The sequence below is a fragment of the Ovis aries genome, chromosome 17, assembly GCF_016772045.2.
Source record: "Ovis aries strain OAR_USU_Benz2616 breed Rambouillet chromosome 17, ARS-UI_Ramb_v3.0, whole genome shotgun sequence".
Classification (NCBI taxonomy): Eukaryota; Metazoa; Chordata; class Mammalia; order Artiodactyla; family Bovidae; genus Ovis; species Ovis aries.
The window spans coordinates 62,630,228-62,650,203 of NC_056070.1; the positions used below are offsets into that span (position 1 = coordinate 62,630,228).

General features: G+C 53.3%; 1 protein-coding gene and 1 long non-coding RNA gene across 2 annotated transcripts in view; one reads left to right on the plus strand and one right to left on the minus strand.

Moving 5' to 3' along the window:
- Nucleotides 1-17: 17 nt before the first annotated feature.
- On the plus strand, nucleotides 18-16,979 carry LOC121816870 (uncharacterized). The gene is made up of 2 exons (XR_006056584.2): nucleotides 18-466; nucleotides 9,234-16,979. It is a non-coding gene; the product is annotated as an uncharacterized LOC121816870 (long non-coding RNA).
- The window catches only part of GCN1 (GCN1 activator of EIF2AK4), a 54,450-nt gene continuing 44,272 nt past the window's right edge, over nucleotides 9,799-19,976 (minus strand). Inside the window, exons 46-58 of the mRNA XM_027956611.2 lie at nucleotides 19,310-19,471; nucleotides 18,987-19,079; nucleotides 18,646-18,789; nucleotides 18,285-18,554; nucleotides 17,954-18,067; nucleotides 17,303-17,533; nucleotides 15,506-15,699; nucleotides 15,278-15,392; nucleotides 13,423-13,519; nucleotides 12,938-13,086; nucleotides 12,436-12,543; nucleotides 11,030-11,248; nucleotides 9,799-10,499 (exon numbers count right to left, since the gene is read on the minus strand). Of these exons, the coding sequence (XP_027812412.1) occupies nucleotides 10,374-10,499; nucleotides 11,030-11,248; nucleotides 12,436-12,543; nucleotides 12,938-13,086; nucleotides 13,423-13,519; nucleotides 15,278-15,392; nucleotides 15,506-15,699; nucleotides 17,303-17,533; nucleotides 17,954-18,067; nucleotides 18,285-18,554; nucleotides 18,646-18,789; nucleotides 18,987-19,079; nucleotides 19,310-19,471 (2,022 nt within the window). The 3' untranslated portion in view covers nucleotides 9,799-10,373. The remainder of the gene's footprint in view (nucleotides 10,500-11,029; nucleotides 11,249-12,435; nucleotides 12,544-12,937; nucleotides 13,087-13,422; nucleotides 13,520-15,277; nucleotides 15,393-15,505; nucleotides 15,700-17,302; nucleotides 17,534-17,953; nucleotides 18,068-18,284; nucleotides 18,555-18,645; nucleotides 18,790-18,986; nucleotides 19,080-19,309; nucleotides 19,472-19,976) is intronic.

The window sequence follows — 19,976 nt, forward strand, 5'->3', positions numbered from 1 at the left end:
TCGCGCACGGCGCCTGCGCCCTGTCGGGGTACCGCGGGCGCGGGCTTGTCTTGCCGGTGTCTCTTTAGCGACCGTCGCCGCCACCGCCGCTGTCCGCCCGCCGTCCGCGGCCTGCTGCGCTGGGGGCTCCTAGAGCGCAGCTGCGGCCAGGCCTTAGCTGCAAGAATCCCGGAGTGCCGGGCAAGACCGGCCGTGGCCGGGGGTGGACCTGCTGCTGCTGCTTCATCTTCAAGACCCGCAAGCGCTGCGGAGAGGGACCGACTGGCACGCAGTGACCGGGCGGGGCGGGGCTTACGCCGAGCTCCAGGCATCTCGGGACTGGGGACCCGGGACACTCCGCCCCCATCTGCCTGGACAACCTCCTACGAGGTGCTGGCTCCGGGCCCCCCACCGTGTCCCGGGGCCCGTGGACTGGACGCCCAGGACGGCTGGAGGCTGTGGGAGTTTTACCGGACGTTTTAGCCGTGTAAGTTTACCGTGTGAGCAGTGTAGCCTTTGACGGCAGCGCTGGGGCAATCACAGCCGAGCCCCGCGACCTCTTGGGGCCTGAGATGCCCCGTTGGTAAAGCGGGCGGAGAGGTTCCAGATTCCAGGTCGCTTTCCAGCTTGACCCTGGCCTGTGAGATGAATGTCCCCGTGTGTAAGATGCACCCTCGAGATCGATAGCAGCAGCGCCCTCAGCTTCAGTTGCACCCCACCTACAGATAAAACTTCTGCAGATTGTGTGGTAGGAAGACCTGGGCCGCGGTATTCAGTTTATCATCAGCCCTAGGGTGGGTGGGTTGTTTGTTTGTTTTTTTCCGGGTTTAGAGTAAATTCCTACCTGCACTAAAAATAGGTTGCACCTACTGCCATCCTCCTTTGTAGAACTGCAGGGGGGAAATGTAAGTTACTGCTGAGTTCTGTATAGCTCTGTCCCTTTCTAGTCAAGTACCTGCTAGATATTTCTTCTTGTTTTCCCAAACTTATTTTGACTTTATACAAAGTAATGCCTGTGGAGTTTTGTGGGGTTTTTTTAATGCACAGAAGCTTACCAGAAAGTACAAGTTACCATTTTCCCCCTCAGACCCACCCCTTACAGGTTACTAAGTTTCTTGATACCTTAAAATGGTTAACAAATATTTGTTGAATGAATAAATGTCTTTCAGTGAATTGTCTTTGCCTGTGGAACACACATGTATGTAAATTGCCTTCTCTCTCTTAACAGCATACTTAGATCTTCTGTCATTTCACAACCACGGAGCACTCCATCACTGGCATACTGTAATTTGACCACTCTGCTGTTGATAGGCATTCACGTTTACAATCTCTTATTATAAACAGTGTTGCAGGGAAGATCCTTGAGTAGCACATGGGGTGTCTGACTCAAGCTTTAAGTTGTTTTTCCAGGAGCTGGAAACCAGCCTGGTGATGACCAGAGAACGTGGGCTTAGGATCTGAAGGCACCAGCTGGGAGGGGGGCTCTTCACATGATCAGTGAGACAAAACGGGCCTTCTCGCTCTGGGAAAGATTAGTGGGATCCCTTTGATCTAGCAGTTTTAGAAAATACATGAGAAGAAACAAGCCTCAGTTTCCCCCCAGGCAGGCACAGTCCACCCTGCCTGCCTGGTGAGGCAGAAGGTTGCTCTGGATCACCTTCTCAACCTGCTCTGGAATCAGACAGGCTTTGGTTCAATTGCTAGCTTTGAAACCCTGGCACCACCCCTTAAAAGCTTTTGAGAGTCTGGAAAAATCACATCACAGTGTCTCAGAGCCCCCAGTTTCCTCTTAATAGTTGTGAGGATGAAAGAGATGTTTGCAAATCACCCGGCTCCTACAGGTATATGATAAACAGTAACAGTAATGCTGTCAAACCTGAGGTCATTTTGCACTGACTCATTCCTGCTTTGGGCCATTTGCTGTTGCAGACCTTAGCGCACATGCCCAGGGAGGCCTCTTGAGAGCACGGCTGTAGGATACTTTGAAGAAGTGGAGCAGAATCAGCCGTTATGAAGCCCAGACTCCTCTGACTTGCCTCCATGTGCCTTCTAGGAAGCAATGGGTGTTAATTCCTGTGCCACAGACTCTAGGATAGAGTTTTTCCCATCCAGGAGCTTTCAGTCTCATCAAAGACACACTTGTGAGGAATAAAAAAATACAAGATGAAATAGCTGTCAGATTAGCAGACTAGACTTCAGAGGAGAGCTGTCACTTTGGGTTAGAATGGGGGGAAAGGATTTCATCCTAGAGGTTTCATGGTGGAATTGGAATTGAGAGAGCTGGGAATGGCAGGTGGGTTTTAATAGCTGCTGTCGCAGCCCTGATGATGGGTGTTAGCCTTGAGGGAGAATACACCATGAGACAGGGTGTGCGCCTGGCTCCCCAGAGGGAAAATCTGAGCATATTTTCCTCTAAAAACATTGTTATACATGATCTAAACTACAGTGCAATGACTGGAGCTATGTTATGGTAGATAAAGTCTCTATTTAGAACAACATAAACTTTTGTGCCGCAGGAGGTAAGAAGCAGTATGTGCTGCCAACAGGAAGCTTTGTTCCACTGTTCTGAAGGGCCAGCTTAGTGATGATGAGCTTTGCAACACCACCTGTTCAGACCGTACAGCCACTACAGTGGGGAGCCATTGAAAGTTCCTGAGTAGAGAAGCAGTATCAGAATGTTCAGGGGGAAGTTATCTGGTGCAGGCACGCAGGAGGGATTTTCAGCTGCAGAGCTTTAACAAAGGCTACTGCCGAAGCCCAGGTGTGAAGTAACAGCAAGAAGGACCAGGTCCAAAAGATGGTATGCAAACAGGATCTACCAAATTTTTAGAAAACAATTAGCCTGACACCTGGATTCCTTTACTAGTAAGGTAGGTATTGTGCACCTATTGGGTGCCAGCACTGAGGACCTAACAGGAGTGAAACAAAACTCCATCCTCAGGAATTCACAGTACGACTGGGGGAAACGAGGCAGTGAACATTTGAGGGCTCACAGCTGCCAGGCACTGATGGAGGACCTGGAGAGGTGGCAGGAAATAAAGCTTTCAAGACCCTGCTTCCATGGAACCCACATTCTGATAGAAAATGCAAATACATGTTAAAAGGAAAAACCAAGGAGTAAGAGGGACAGAGTATACAGAGGTTTACAGGACATACAGTGATGCCCTGAAGGCAGTGGTTATATACTGTTCATTCAGTAAGGCTGGTTGTGAATGAAGAGAAATGAAGGGGCTGCTGAGAACAGTGGGGTGAATAAAGTATTTTCCAGGATAGCGTAGGTAGAGGATTGGCAGCCAGTGAACAGTAAGGATAGAGTAGTAAGAATGGGAGGAAGGTGGGTTAAGAGCACTTTAAAAAGCTCAACTGCAGAGGAGAGTTGAGTGCTATGGAAGCTGAGGGGAAAGGGGAGGGACCCCCGAGCCGGAGGCCTGTGTTCAGAGCCAGCAGTGCCCAGGGTGGGAGGACAGATGAGGGCTAGTGCAGCAGAGGCTGGGGAGGGACCTGGGAAATCCACAGTTCAGGCCGGTCAGCAGTGGAGTCTGAACTTGCTGAACTCCGTGTTGAGGGAAGAAGCAATTGCTGCAATCAGGTAACGGGAAGTGGGTGCAGATAAGAACAGAGGGCAGCACCACCCAACACGCTGGTCCAGGAGGGAGGGAATAAACGGAACCGTGGTCTCTCCTCTGATGGGCCTGAGAACTGGCCCAACTCCCCACCTGCACACTACAGGCCGAATCCGATCAAGAGACTTGGCCCTGCCCTTTGGTAACCCCTCTTCCCCATCAAGTGGACATGAAGTCCCTAGATTGCAGGGACCATCCTGATACCCACTGGGACCTGGACATGGCGGGCACTTGGTTTCCATTCAGTTAAAGTGCAGCCACACCTAGAATTTACAGTTAGGAGTCTCAGAAATAACCTGACTGAACTTTCTTGAGTTTGCTTTCTGTGAGGTGTGGGCCAAATTTGGGGTCTCTCATTGTAACTCAGGGTCAGGCCCCTTCCCATTATAAGTAGGATTTTTCTCCCATCTTCAAGATTCGATCAGAATTTTCTAACTGCAGTCTAGAGACACCAAGGCTCCCTATGAGACTCAAAGGATTTGTGAAGCTGAAACATGCTCACAAAACTGATGTCATTTGCCTTTTCCACTCATTTCTCAAGAGTGCATGGTAGAGTCTCCCAGGGCCGCACAACATGGGACATCACAGTCGATTGAATGCAGAAGCAGACGTGAGAATCCAGAAATGCAGAGGTGTGCAAAAATGCAAAGCAGTGCTGCTCTCCTCAGACTTAACACTTGTTATAGGGTTATCTATGCTAATGTGTAATAGATTTATTTCAGGTGAATTAATGGAGCTTCTAAAGTTGACCAGTTGTGCTAAGATGGTTAAGTATCAGTAGGCAAGTTGCATATAAGCAAGAGTTCTTTGGGGTCTGCCACCATTTTTCACAATGTAAAGGAGTCTTGGGGCTGAAATATTTGAGAAACACTGTGTTAAATACTGCAGTACCCCAAGCGTCCCACTTCCCTTCTTTATGAGAGTCTAAATGGTAGTTTGTGACCCAGCTGCCATCTCAACCAACTCTCTGAGAAGCTCAAAGTGAACTGGTGTTTCCATGCAGACACACTCAGGAATCTCACCCAGAAATCCCACTGAGCTGATAATCTTTGGACTAGTTTTTCCAGTTTCCTAAGCTTTGTTAGTATCAACACTTTCCTTCCACTGGGGCAGCCTGCAGGGAACCCTCCTAGCAGCTCAGAACCGCCCAGTGAAACAACGGGGCTCCACCTCTTCTAAAAAGTGAAACCCAGTCACTCCACAGAACCACATGCCAAGAACTTGACTCGTTTGTTAAATTTGCCTTCCAAAAGTATTTTTATAGTATGGCCCCGGGGCTTGGTGACCACAGTATCAAGAAATGTGGGTTTGCTTTTCCAGTTCTGCAGCCAACTGGCCACATGACCTTAAGAGACCCTCCCTTCCTTCCCCACCTCAGTTCTGTCGTTCAGTCATCCAGTCGTGGCTAACTCTTTGCAACTCTATGGACTGCAGCATGCCAGGCCTCCCTGTTCTCACCATCTCCTGAAGTTTGCCCAAGTTCATGTTCCTTGCATTGGTGATGCCATCCAACCATCTCATTCTGACGCCTCTTCTGCCCTCGATCTTTCCCAGCATCAGGGACCTTTCCAGTGAGTTGTCTGTGTGCATCAGATGACCAAAATACTGGAGCTTCAGCTTCAGCATCAGTCCTTCCAATGAGTATTTAGAGTTGCTTTCCCTTAAGATTGACTGATCTCCTTGCTGTCCAAGGGACTTTCAGGAGTCTTCTCCAGCACCACAGTTCAAAGGCATCAATTCTTTGGTGCTCTGCCTTCTTTATGGTCCAGCTCTCACAACCATACGTGACCACTGGGGAGAACACAGCCCTGACTATATGGACCTTCATTGGCAAAGTAACGTCTCTGCTTTTCAACACACTGTCTAGGTCATAGCTTTCCTGCCAAGAAGCACTCGTTTCTTGACTTCATGGCTGCAGTCACCATCTGCAATGATTTTAGAGCCCAAGGAGAGGAAATCTGTCACTACTTCCTACCTTTTCCCCTTCTATTTGCCATCAATGGGGCCACATGCCATGATCTTAATTTTTTTTAATATTTAGTTTTAAGCTGGCTCTTTCACTCTCTTCCTTCACCCTCATCAAGAAACTCTTTAGTTCCTCTTTGCTTTCTGCCATTAGAGTGGTATCATCTGCACATCTGAGGTTGATGTTCTCCCTCCTGTCTTAATTCCAGCTTGTAACTCATCCAGTCCAGCATTTCTCCTCATAAAACAGGAGCTGGCTCCCAGCCTCTCCTGCTTCAGCAATGACAGGACTGCTGTCCAGCCCAGGCACAGTGAAGACCTGTCCATGTACTTACGTGTCTTTCAGTGTTTCAGTTCAGTTCAGTCGCTCAGTCATGTCCGACTTTGCGACCCCATGAATCGCAGCACACCAGGCCTCCCCGTCCATCACCAACTCCCAGAGTTTACTCAAAGTCACATCCATTGAGTCAGTGATGCCATCCAGCCATCTTCATCCTCTGTCGTCCCCTTCTCCTCCTGCTCCCAATGCCTCCCAGCATCAAGGTCTTTTCCAATGAGTCAATTCTTCACATCAGGTGGCCAAAGTATTGGAGTTTCAGCTTCAGCATCAGTCCTTCCAAAGGACACCCAGGAATGATCTCCTTTAGGATGTATTGGTTGGATCTCCCTGCAGTGCAAGGGACTCTCAAGAGTCTTCTCCAACACCACAGTTTAAAAGCATCAATTCTTCGGTGCTCAGCTTTCTTCACAGCCCAACTCTCACATCCATACCTGACCAATGGAAAAACCATAGCCTTGACTAGACAGACCTTTGTTGGCAAAGTAATCTCTCTGCTTTTCAATATGCTATCTAGGTTGGTCGTAACTTTCCTTCCAAGGAATAAGCGTCTTTTAATTTCATCGCTGCAATCACCATCTGCAGTGATTTTGGAGCACAAGAAAATAAAGTCTACCACTGTTTCCACTATTTCCCATGAAGTGATGGGATACCATGATCTTCGTTTTCTGGATGTTGAGCTTTAAGCCAACTTTTTCACTCTCCTCTTTCGCTTTCATCAAGAGGCTTTTTAGTTCCTCTTCACTTTCTGCCCTAAGGGTGGTGTCATTCAAACACAGTAATCAGTCCACCAGAAAGATCTGACTCTAGGTTGATGGCTTTTCAAAAGTTGTGCTCAAAAAATTAACATCTGCAAATTCTGGGTCCACAGTTCCTCCCAGATCAGAGCACTAGGTGCCTACGGTTGTCTTTCGTCCACACACCTCACTTTACTCACACCATCCACGTATGCGGCACCTCCTGTGGGCCTGGCCATGTACGGAGGGCGTTACCTCACCCACTCCAGATAGCCTAGGGGGCTGGACTATCACTGTCCAGGCGAGGACACGTTCTCAGAGAGGTTAGGGGACATGCTCTGGCTTAACATGAAGCAGTCAAGTTAAGGTTTAAACCTGACTTCCAAGTCCATGCAGCTCTACCAGGGTGCTCTATATGAGGATTTTAAAGAAACAGCTGTGTTTGCTTAAAAATACTTTAGAACCTAGATCTTTAAGTTATGCTGGTTCCTGTTTTTCCTATTGCTCTTATTTAGAAAGGCTTGGAACAGTTAAAGACCAGTCCACACAGAACCCTAGTTAGAAGAAAAACATCCCCAACTGCCTGTCTTATTTTGACATCCACGCAGTAAAATCATGTCCCCAAATCCCTGCCAATAAAATTGTGTTGACTCTGCAGGTCCCCTGCCCTCTCCCAAACCCTCCAGCACCTCGGCAGTGGGATGAAGGGAACGATAAGGGATGTGAACCACGTCGCACTCCCCTACATTTTAAAACAGTCCCAACACCAAGATTCCAGAGGCTCCCAAAGTTAAAAGGTTAAGAACACTGTTTAGTTTTCTCCAGATTAGCTAAAGGCACACCATCTTGTCACTGCCCTTCTAACACACGGCAGACAAAGATAGGGGTCCCCTCTCTCACCAAAGTCTCAGAGAAGTGTCTTTTCTAACAACAGGAAGCGTCCTATCCGCAGGGTGAGGTATGGATCAGCCTGCAGAGCCGCGGGGGAAGGCCTGGGGTGGCTCAGGCCCCTGGCCAGTCACCTGGAGCCACCTCGGCACTTCACCTCGAGCACTGCAGGATGAGAGAGGCCTGCAGGACCAGTCTATAGAGAGGTGCAGGACAAGGCTTGTGCCCAGCTAGCCAGCGCAGCAGGAGGAAGAGCCAGGCTAAGGACACGAGCAGCTCTGGGGACAGACCGCCACTTGTGACCATCCCCTGCCTCAATTTCCTGCTCAGGAAAAAAGTCGTAACTAGAGAACCGACTCCACAGGTTAGGTGTGTTAAGTGGGGAAAAAAAAGCCAAATGGCACCTGTTATAATTACTATTAACCCCTAAAGGATAACTTGAAGACACATGGAGAGCTTCCATTCCAAATTCCTCATTTTGCAGATGAGAAAACTGGCCCAGAAAGGCTGGGTGACTCCTCTGAGGCTAAACAGCCCTACCAACCACCCGGGCAGATGGCTTCGTTCTCTGCTGCCAAGCTCCTTCTCCAGGGTGTTTGGTCTGGGCAGCTGTTTTCAGGACCGCAGTGATTATGGGCTGGCGGGGTCTCCTTCACCTGCTCCACTGGCATGGCTGTGACAGCCTTCCGCAGCCCACTTCCAGACTCAGGGGATGCAAGTCAGTGCACTCCAGGATTCTGAGTCATCTCTGTCTGTGAATCAACCTTCATCCATCCATCCATCCTGAACAGAGATCTCATTGTCCTCCAGTCTCTGAATGGGAACCCGGTGTTTCTCCTTTGAAAATATCAGTGTGTTAGTTGCTCAGCCATGTCTGACTCTTTGGGACCCCATGGACTGTAGCCCACCAGGCTCCTCTGTCCATGGGATTCTCCAGGCAAGAATATTGGAGTAGGTAGCCATGCCCTTCTCCAGGGGATCTTTCCAACCCAGGGACTGAACCCGGGTTGCCTGCATTACAAGCAGATTCTTTACTGTCTGAGCCACCAGGCAGGTCTGGACTTTGCTTACTGAGAGTCCTCCAGCTCTAAGTACATCAGGCTCTCCTCCCGATTTCAGACTGGGGACAGCACAGTAGAGGTGGACCCAAGCATCTGCTCTAAGATCCTGGAGGAAGCACTGAACGCCTACCTTGGGGGCTTCAGAGGCTTCCCAGCCCACAACCCCTCCCATGAGAACTTCACCTGCCTCCCCAGGGCCGACCGGCAGAGCCACCTGCAGCTGCAACTGGCTTGCTGGACATATGCCCCAGGCAGCTGGGAGCGTGCCAGCGATCATCTGAATCCCAGGAGCAGAGGACAGTTACCATGGCTACCAAAGCTGTAACCATTGGCTGCTTTGGCTGTGGGGACCGGCTCAGCTGCCCTCTCAAGGTCCCTTCCAGCCCTGGGACTCTACAGCTCCAATGAGCCCGTGGAGACCACGTCTGCAGCAAGAAAACAGGAAGTCCTGTGACACACAAGGCTCAGACACCTCAGAGGTCACTTGTCTTATTCATCAGAAGTGCTGAGTCACAGGCTACTTTCTACCTCTGCTGCATTATTGATAAGCAAAGCCTCGCTTTTGGTTTTTGGTATAGTACTTCAGGCCTTTTATAATGTGAGCTCGCTTCCACCATGTTTCCTTTTTTTCTTCCTTTTACAGCTCATACCAGAAATTTTGGTACAAGTTTTGTTCCGTATTGTGACCAGGGAAAACAGCCCAGGAACACTTGCGTCACTGGGGCCCGGAGGGGCGGGCTCCCTCAGACAGGACGCCTGGATCACGAGCCTTCTAAGAACCAGGAGGAAGGAAGTCATTCATAAAGGACGCAGATGCTCAACTGCGACTTTGGTTTCCTCTCGCAATTCTGATTACAGGAATGTGGTTTGTTCTTATTCCACAGAAGGGAAGACTTTCTCTGTAAAACTTGACTCTCAGAAGCTGCCTACCTTTCTGAGTCAGGACAGAACAGGGAGGCGGCTGATTCAACCCCTGGGATCTCCACACCAGTGAGATCTCAGGTCTGACTGCAGCCCTCTTGAGATCCAGTCTCAGAACAGACATGGCTGCAGGTATCTATGGGACTTCAGAGAGCAGGAGAGACGCCCAGAAATCAGAGTTGCCTGTGCTCATGGGGACAGCTGCATGAGGCCTTGCCTTGCTCCTGATGCACGAAGCTTCATGTTTAGTGGATGTTTGGAGATTTTTAAAAATCTGCTTATCAAGATCAAATCAAAGCCTTTATTCAACATCCCTCCTTCAAACTACCTGCGTTTAAACCTACTCCCCTCCCCCAACTCGCAAACTACTCGGGCTGTCCGTCACCTGACGGGTCAGATCCAGGTGAGCTGCACAGTGCTGGAAAGCCACGCTGAGACACTGCACGGGCAGGCCTCCGTGGCTCTGTGCCCCCTCGGGATCTAGGCAGAGGTTGGAGGCACTGGCCCTGGAGCCAGAGCTCTGGCACAAGAGACCAGGAGGCAGACGTCTGAGCCTCACGTTCTGGACCCAGCCACGCAGAGTGGACGAGCAGCTCCTGGTGACCGCTGGGCGAGGCTCACGCGTGTGCTTTTTCTTCTTTTCTCCAAAGAAAAGGGTGAGAGATGGAGGAGGCAATATTCAGTTGTGTGTAGGTTTGATTTAAGGCTTTGGCTGTGGTCTGTTGATACATTAAAATACTTTCTGGGAACGCCATCTCCTAAGCTCCCCATCAGAACAAATGTATTTTCAAAAATGAAAACAGTGAACAAAGAGGTGGAGCTGAAATGCTGATGCAGAGCCCAGTGGACGGGCCTGGGTCCGTCAGGTCAGGATGGTGTCGTCCACCTGCTCCGTGGAGTCAGCCTGGCCGGCCAGCTTCTTCAGAGACCTCCGGTTGCATTCATTCAGCACTTCCAAGCTGGCCACATCCAGGATCTTGCAGAGGGACTGAGGGGAGGAGGGAAACGAGGAGACAAAATCAGAAAATATGGCTTCAGATTTCTCCAATCAAAGACAACACTGAATGCAAACCCAGAACTAGAACCACTGAGAGGGACCCTGGCAAAGTAAGGGAATCAGGTGGATCCAGGGACAGCCAAGACATGCAGGCCTCATGCCCTGATCCGATGACGGAGTGGGGCCTGGAGCGTTCAGCGCTTTAAAGATGGCTCAGCAGGCAGGGGGCTGAGGGACAGGACTCTGGGCCTCAACAGGCAGCCCTGGGAGGTCTGTTACAGGTTTGGGAGCCACCTGAGATTTTACTTGAAGGAGGAACCCTGCTGCTGAAAGGAATCTCAACACCTCGGAAATAGAGGGATGTGTTTTTAGGCACCAGACCAGTCACCAGATGACTATCTGCCCATCAACACTCATGCCTATGCGGTGGCAGAGTACAAGCCTTAAACACTGTCATGCAGAAGGCCCACGAGACAAGCGCCCAGAAGCCGTGGGGAGGCCCACCAGTCCCAGGCTCCCACCTGAAACACTTCCTCTCCCTGCCTCATCTTGAGGAGGTTGACAATCGCCTGGTCGCTGTAGGCCCTGACGACAGTGTTTTTATCCTTGGTGTTGTCCAGGAGGGCCTTCAGGATGGGCTTGATGGCCTGGGCGTCCAGGGCAGGCAGCGGGTCCTTGTTTGCCCACCAGATCATCTTCTCAGCCACCAACCTGATGTCACTGGATGGGTTCTGCAGACACTGTGAAGAGAAGCACGGGCTTTCCATCAGGCACATCCAGCTTGCTCCTCGCCACAGCCCAGGCTCTGCCCTGATGCTGCCCTCATCGTGGGACCTGACCCCCTGCTCCCTCCGCGGCATCCCCACTGTGGGAGGGCGGCTGGGTGTGTTCGGACCCTACCTCTTCCACATCATCTCACACCACCCTCTCCTTGGCTCGGCACTCTCGGCCCACGAGGGCTTCCAACTTCCTCAAACGCCTCACACTGCTTCCTGCCTCGCGTCCCTGCACTGGCGGGTCCCACTGCCCGGGACATGCTTGCCCCAGATCCTCACCTGTTCGGTCCCCTCTCATCCTTCAGGCCTCAGCTCAGATGTCAGCCTTCAGGCATCTCCCCGACAGCCCTATCTAGATGAGCGCCCTCCCACACGCTCTGTGTACCTCCGCCTCCAGAGATCTTGTCTACCCCGTTCACCTCTGTACTTCAGGGTCTAGCCCAGCCAGGCGCACCGCAGCTCCTCAGTAATAAACACTGACGACAGCTGCATGCGGGGTGATACAGGCTCAGGCCAATCAGGGCCCTGTACACCCTCCTCTCTGGGTGTCTGCAGGGTGGGGACAGCAGCCGTGGGAGCCTCACTGCTCAGAGTGAGGTCAGTGCACCAGGGCCACTGACACTGCCCGGCAGCTGGTTACAAAGGCAGGGTGAAGGGCTCAGCAGCATTTCTTAAAATGCAGGTTCTGGTTCTGTGTGCTCACCAAAGTTTGAGCAGCATGTTTTGCTGGCGGCCCCTCTGCCAGGCTCCCCAGCTTTCCCAAGTGGGTCCTGCAGCCACCACAGTAGCCATGCCTACTAATTACTCTCATACCTGCTAAAGGGAGGCAGGAAAGCGAAGATAAATTTGAACCCAGGTCTGTCCTGAAGTTTGAAAAATTGGGGTGCCTAGAAAGAATGCCTAAAATAGAGGTTCTTAACTTGATTTGGGGTCATGGATCTATGGGAGACTCTTGACAAAAAGTTGGGCCAAAAGAAAAAAGTTAGGCAGTCTTCCAGAGACCATTCTGCACCCCAGCCCTACGGGCTCAGAGACCCCCACCCCCACCCCCTAGCCCTGCAGGCCACCCTCAGAGTGCCTCAAACACATGGACACACTTCCGGTGTCTTCTGGTCACAGGTCCGTCTCATGAGCCAGGCTGCCCCGCTCACCTTAATGAACAGGCTGGAGAGTTTGGCCGGCAACTGTCCTCCTCCGGTCTCGATGTGGTACTTCATCAGGAAGCCCATGCCCCGGACCCCGCTCACAGCGATGGGGATCTGGAAAGTGAGCGGAGAGCTAGACAGGGTGCCTCTGGCTCCCTCCTCAGGGCAGCAGGGCCATACACCATCCCTTCCCCAGGCATTTCTGGGGACCCTGGCCCTCCACCACCAGTCCCCACCCCACCCCCAACATCACCTCCAAGACCCTTTGACGGCTCTCATAAAGAGGTTCTGCCTGGCTGTGGGGCAGGTGAACAAAGCCTGAGACCCTAGTTCCCAGAAATAGAGACTTTCTGGCCTTGAAGGGACCTCTGGATGCTCCAACCCAAACTCCTCACTGTTTAGATGATGAAACAGTGCCCAGGGAGACCAAGCACTGGTCCCAGGGCACAGGAAGTTAGTGGCAAGAGTGAAATTCTGACCACCTAGTCTGGCCACCCCACAGCCTTACCCTGTCTGCCATGGCGTTGCTGAGGATCATGTCCTGGACATCGCTGCCGTACTTGCCTACGCAGAGTCTGCTGGGAGCCACGCTCACAGCCACGGAGAGAGCCAGGCTCCGCCCGTGCCGAACCATCCAGTCAATGCCGGACACATCCGCTGGGTGGAAGAACACAGGGGGGTCGACCTGCACCGTCTACCACCCGCGAAGCCCACCTCCACCACCTGAGACTCGTGTGTCAGCTCGGAGCCTGGCGGGAACCCCAGTCCTCACTGCACACAGACCTCCCTGCCCCAAGTGGCCGCCGAGTGGCCATCCCTCACAGGCCACTCCCAACCACAGCTACGTCCTCAGAGCAGAGACGCTCCGGGCTGCAAGACCCCCCGGAAACTCCGTTTTGACATTTCCAAGGAGAGGCTGGTCCAGCTACCAGAAGACCCTCTGAGGGGCAGGGGAGACAGAGAGGCCCCGAAAAATGCACACAAGAGGCCTACCCAGCAGGTACTGCTGAAGAACGGTGCTGAGCTCCTCTTCCGTCAGAAAGGCACACAGCTCCCCCAGGCACCCGGCCGAGGAGATGCGCGTATTGTCCTGACGGGGCAGAGAAGGTGGTAAACCAGGGTGCCAGCCCACATGGGCTCTGCGGGCACCAGGGCGCAAGGGAGGTGGACGCCAAGTCCAGTCCTCCCTCCAGCACACACACTCCCGCTGCCAGAGCAGGGCTGCCACTCGGCGCCGAGTTAAAAATTACACACCCAGCACTTAACTTAATTATAGAAAACTCCAGCGTGTGTGCATATGGTGATCATCATCATAATAGCAACAATAACTGTATTTACATAGCACCTTTCTTCTTACAAGCCTGAATGCTTCACGTTTATTATCTCAGTTACTATCAACAGCCCTGTGAGGCGGGGAGGGAGGCAAGCTCTGCCCATAGTCCTCAGGGAAGGTGGTTACAGAACCACTGGGAGCTCCACCCCCACTTCACCCCATCCCACCCCACTCCCAAACCTCTCATGTGTCCGCCTGTGTCCAGAGAGGCTCCCTGCTGCCCCAACGTTGTGTGGGTCTGTCCTGGGAAGTCACACTGAAGCTCTAATTGGCCCAAGGCAATAGGGAAAGGCTGAGAGTTCTGTGTCAAAACCAAAGTCTTGTACATAAGCGCTTCCTGGCCACTCTCCCTGCTGGCTCACTACAGGATGCTGTGCAGAGGATTTTGGGTTACGTGCTATAGTATTCGAAGTGCCAACTTGGCGTGCCTCTCCCAAACAAAACAACCAACCAACCAACGAGGGCCTCAAGGGCCCGTGGAGACGCATGAGCCAGGCCAGCACCCTGGATTGCCACCTCTGATCCAGCGGAAGTTCTGAGGGGGAGGAGGGTGGCCGGCCGGCAGTCTGGGCCTCTGAGCTCCCAGGTGTCACGCGAGGCTAAAGCTGGCTCTCTCTGACACAACACCCACTCTCTCTAAGGGGTCTATTTTAAGCTCCATTGTGGTGAAATGCAAATTGGTTTGCCTACTAACTTTTGCTTGCACTGTGAGTGGCCCTATAAAACTCTGACAGACCGTGACCAAGAGAAGGCAGAGGCTCCCATCTGTGCCACAAAAGGCCAGGGCCTCAGCTGCAGGGGATAACCAGCCCTGGGCATGGGCAAACAAGGTGCAGCTCCGTGCGAACCCTGAGGCCTCCCTCCAGAGATCAGCCCCACAGTGTCAATCAAAGGGGAAAGAGAAAATCCTTCTCAAAGACTCAACTGCTTTGGGGCTCATCAGAGAGCAACTGGTACTTCACAGATGCTTGCAGATGGGGCCAGGAAGGGCCTTGGGACAGAGAACCAGGAGTCATGGGCTCAGTCCCGGTTCTTACTCTACCACGTGCTAGGGCACGGCCCAGGTCAGTCTGTCCCTCACAAACAGTGCTGAGCACCCCCTCCGGACAGACACCAGACACTGTTTCCTGAGGGCTGTGCCCACACTTCATTCACCCCTGGGCAAGGCTCTGCACATCAGCAAATGCTTCCCGAGCCAAAAAACAAAACTCTTCATTTTACAACTGGGGAAATGAGGGGCAGAGAAGGGGAAGCGACTTAAGACTGGAGAACAAATGAACAAGAGACCTGGGACTTTAGAAACCTTAGCCTCCCTTACCTATACGATACGTCGTCCATATCAACACTAAGTGCCTATCTCCCTCAAGACCAGAGGTGCGGCAAACCACAGAGTGACACGAACGTTGGGAGTGATGATCACTCCTGACCAGGTTCTGCTTCTCGAGGCAGAGACGCCAGCCCAAGGGAAGGGAAACCAGCCCAGCCCGCGTGCCCCACATCCACCTGCGGCAGTACCTCGTCGTGTCCCAGCATGCTCAGCAGGAGCGAGACGATGTTTTTCCGGATGACCACATCCACTTTGGCCCCTGCTCCCTGAATCACAAACCTCAGGGCCTGCAGCATGGTGTCCCTGCAGAACCAACGCGCCCGACTCAAACCCGGCTCTCCTCCACCCGCGCTCCCACCGCACAGGCAGGGCCGGGCTGCCCCACAGCCACAGCTCTCTCCGCGCCAGCACCTCACCTGACGCCCGGGTCCTCCATGACCCGGATGCCATTCAGCAGCTCCGTGAAGAGAGGATCTACCTTGATGTGGATGGAAATGAGCTTGCCTAGCGCGTCAGCGGCCTTCAGGCGCACGCCGCGGTTAGAGTCCTGCAGGGCTTTGGTGAAGGTGGTCTGCAGCTGGGGCAGGAAGGGCTTCAGGGCGATCCCGACCTGTCAGAGAGACCCCCATCCCAGAGCCTGGCTGAGGGGGCGTGCGGGCCACAGGGCACACAGGCACGAAAACAAAGCACCCTGAACCCGCGCGGCTCCACACTCAGGCCAGGAGCAGAGGCGCCGCAAGACGGGGGAGCCTGGCACAGAGGGTCCCCTCAGCCTCCTCTTTTGCTTCCAGCTTCCCACGGGCGGGGAACCATCAGCTCGGCTTAGGGGAGTTCTGCCCATGTGGACAAGTGACTCGAAACCCCTGGCTCTGAATACATTACAGAGCGGGCCAGCAGACCTGTCAGTACCATGGAAGAACATTCTGCAAAGGTGCCACCTACTGCACACGATCCTACAGAACAGGTGGCTTTGGGTGGTCATCCCTGTACACACGTGCACCCATGCACTGACAATCCAGTCTGAGGCCTGACCACGTGGAGGAAAAGACGCACGTCTATGACAAACTACAGAAGGGCCCAAGGAAAGACCTACTCAAGGCTAAAAGGGAAGGAAAAAGCAGCTGTTTGGAGGCTCAATGCCATTTAGGGTCTAGAGATACTGGGGTTGGGGCTGGCAGGCTGCTGGGAGGCGGACCACAGAATAAAGCCAGCAAAGCTGCGGTGAGAGCCACCTGCCCATGGGTGACACCTGGCTCACAGCCTGTAGGACAAACTCCAGGAGGGCAAGGTTCCATCTGGACACAGAATTCACACACACACACACAGAATTAACACACACACACACACATCTGGACACACAATTCACACACACACACACACATATGAACGGCACAGAATGGAAGGTAAAGATGATACTTCAATAAAAAGAAAAAAGAAAAGACAATTTCCAGCAGAATGAGGGTGATGCTCACAGTCCCGTTTTTTAGCTGGGAAGTTGCTCCCCCACACTTTTCTCCCAGAAGGAAAAGAGCTGCAACTCTTTTAAGCTTTTGTTTCCAAACCACAAGTAAGAATTTTTTTTTACCAAAATAAATCTTGGCTGTTTATAACTCTCTAAGCCTAAAGGCTTTAATTATTAGCCTGTAAAGTATCAGGAACAGTTAATGTGTTGCTTCGCTTTTGACACTTCGGGCAAAAACTAAAGTTACTGACGTTGCTCTTGGACTTCCTTTGTGTTCTCTCCTCACATTCTCTTCATCTCCCTTTATGAGGTAGTCATAAAGATGGGAAATGTATGTGAACAAGGTTTCTAATGTACTCACATGGCCCTGGATTTTGGAGCAGAGTCCCTTTGAACCACTTCTAATAAAAGCGATTATCAGACACACACACGCTGGTGTGCTGAGTTAGAACGTGTCATTAGATGTTATTTCACCTGAGCCCCGTATCTCACAGCCCTCTGAGAGACAAGCAGTGTTGTACCCTCAACACACAAGTGAAGGAGCAGACTCAGAAGTTGCACGACCTTCTGAGGTCATTCTGGCCACACATCTGCCAAGTGGTGGACCTGGCCTTGACCATGTGTGGTGAGTCTGGAGTCCAAGGTCTTCGCTCCCTCTGCCCTGCCTGCATAGCACACCGGGTGCTGGTCTCCTGTGCACAGATCTGGGCTCTAAGATCCAAGTGGACCAAGTGAACCTGTCAGTCCTCACCTTGGCCAGCAAGAGGCTGAGTGTCTCGAGCAGAGCTGCCTTCACGTTCCAGCTGAACCGGTCCCCCAGGATGCGAATCAGAGGGCCGGTGATGTTGACCACGGAGGGCCGCAGGGCGTCTGCCGAGGTCAGGCGGATCACCAAGCCTAATGCTTTGGCGGCTTCCTCCTTCTGTTCTGGGCTGCCAGTCAGGACTCCCTCCCGCAGCACTGGAAGGATGGACGTTACCCCCTGACAAGAGAATCGCACCTGAGAGTCAAACCGCAAAGGTTCTGGGCCCAGATGTCCCCCACCCGAAGCCAGGAGCTCCTGTCAGCCACCCTCTCTTCAACTCCATGAGCGACCGAGTCAGGCGTCAAGGGTCGTGGGCTGAGAGAGTGCTGGCTGGGGAACGAGAGCAGAGTCCCTGCAGCCCTGTCACTCATCTGCTCTGGAGTGACCTCCACAGCTGAACTGGAGGTGGTGAACTCTGACCCTGTCCCCACGGGGCCACCGTGGGGAAGAAACACGCTGTCCGTGGAAGTGCACAACAGCACCGAGAGCACTGCGTGGAGTAACACGCAGCTGCCCCAGCGGCCGCAGTGCTGGGGACCCGGGGGAAGGCGGAGGAGAGCCACACGACCGCGGGGCCCTCCCAGGGCCCTGGCTCACCTTCTTCGGGAGGCAGAAGCCTGGCACGTGCTCGCCTCTGCTCTCATTTCCTATGAACCGGATTTCCTTGTGCAGTTCCTCAATGAGGGCCAGCTGGTTACCCGCATCCAGTTTCTGTGGGACACCGGGGAAAAGCAAAAAGGATGTCAGGGTTCAAGTCAAGCCCTCTCAAGACAGCTTCCAAATAATGCAGCAGGGGGAAGGAAGGGTGTGGGCGGGAGCATAGGCGAGACCAGCCCCGCAGGGACAGATGCTGAAGCTGGCCGACAGCATCTAGTCTTGGAAACACCCCAAACTGTCTTCCACCAGAGGTGGCCCGGCAGCCCCTCACCTTGGTGATGGCATTCAGGGCGTCCCAGCTCTCCTCCAGAACCACGGGGCTGGAGTCGTTGAAGAGGCGGATCAGGCCTGAGACCAGGCTCCGCAGGTGGCTAGTGTAGTCCGCCTTGGAACGCGAGCAGTAGATGTTGAGAACGATGGCCGCGGCCTGCCTCATGCCCACCTCAGGGCTGCGGGCGGCTTCCAGCAGGTCCTCAATGATGAGCCGGTGCCCGGTGTCGTCCTCCACGGACAGGATCACGGCCTGACAGTTGGCCATCTCCTAAAAGCACAGGCGACACCTCGGCTGAGCACGTGCCTCCGGGATGGGACAGCACACAGACAGAGTCTGCAGGGGTGACTGTGCCCCTCACCAGCTGCTCGTCTGGAGTCCCCAGCTTCTCCTTCAGGGCCAACATGACCGCCGGGAGGATCACGCCAAGATGACGCGTCAGGGCATCACCCGCCACAGACGAAAGGAAAGCCAGCACCCGGGTGTTGACAGGTGGGGTCGTCAGCTGCAGGACGATGAACATCAGCTCAGTGGGGCCTGCCCGTGCTGGCTGTAGCGCTGGGATCTTGGAGATCCTGTCCCACTGCAGAGTCGCTGGCCTCCCCCAGCATCCGGGTTCAGAGCTGGTCCTCACATAACTAGGGGACGGTTACGTGGCTATGGCTGCCGGGCCAGAGGGGGTCGCCACGTGTGGGGACTTACCTTGGGCACGAGGTAGGGCAGCACCACACGGCTCTTGATGGCCATCACCTGCTTCAGACCGTCCAAGGCAAACTCGGACACCTCCTCGTCATCCTGCAGAGGGGCATGGGGTGACGTCTGGGAGCTGCTCTCCTCCCAGCCTCTGGAGTCTGGACCTCCCTGGCCCCAGTACCTCCCACCTGGCCCCCTAGAGAGTCAATTCCATCCTGTGTACCCACTCCCTCTGGGGCCTGCACTGGCTGCCTTGGCAGAGTCAGCCCCGGCATGCGGCCTCCATGGAGATGGTGGAACCCTCCTGGCAGGAGTGAGGCGGAGCCACTCACCAGCTGCTTCAGTAAAAATGGGAGGATGTCCTCCAGGGCCTGGTGGCCGATGGTGGAATGCAGCTGCTCGAAGGTCTTTGCCGCCGCCTCTCTGACCTCCTCCAGCGGGTCACACAAGGCCTTCCTTGCCGTGGGCACGAGGGACTCAGAGAAATACAGCACCTGCAACGGCATGAGAGCGCTGAACCTGATGTGGTGGAGGGAGAGAAAGTCAGCGGGGGTGGGGGCGATGAGGACCTCTGGCCTAGACAGGCTTCCTGGACTCTTGCCGGATCTAGACTTTTCACTCAGCTGGTTTCTGTGGAAATGCACAAGTATGAGAAAGCAGAGAGGATCTGTGATCTGCCCCTGAGGAGCCTTCCCCCAGTGAGGGTGGTTTTGTTGCTAAGTCATGTCCGACTCTTGCGACTCCCTGGACTGCCATCTGCCAGGCTCCACCATCCATGGGATTTTCCAGGCAAGAATACTGGAGTGGGCTGCCGTTTCCTTCCCCAGGCATCTTCCCGAGCCAGGGATGGAACCTGCATCTCCTGCGTTGCAGACACTCTCCTGCATTGTAGGCAGATTCTTTACCAACTAAGCCATGGACTTAACAGTTAACAGTCTTGATTTTTTTTTGGCAAGTTCCCCAGATACTCTGGTCTCTCATGGAAATGGCAAATTCCTT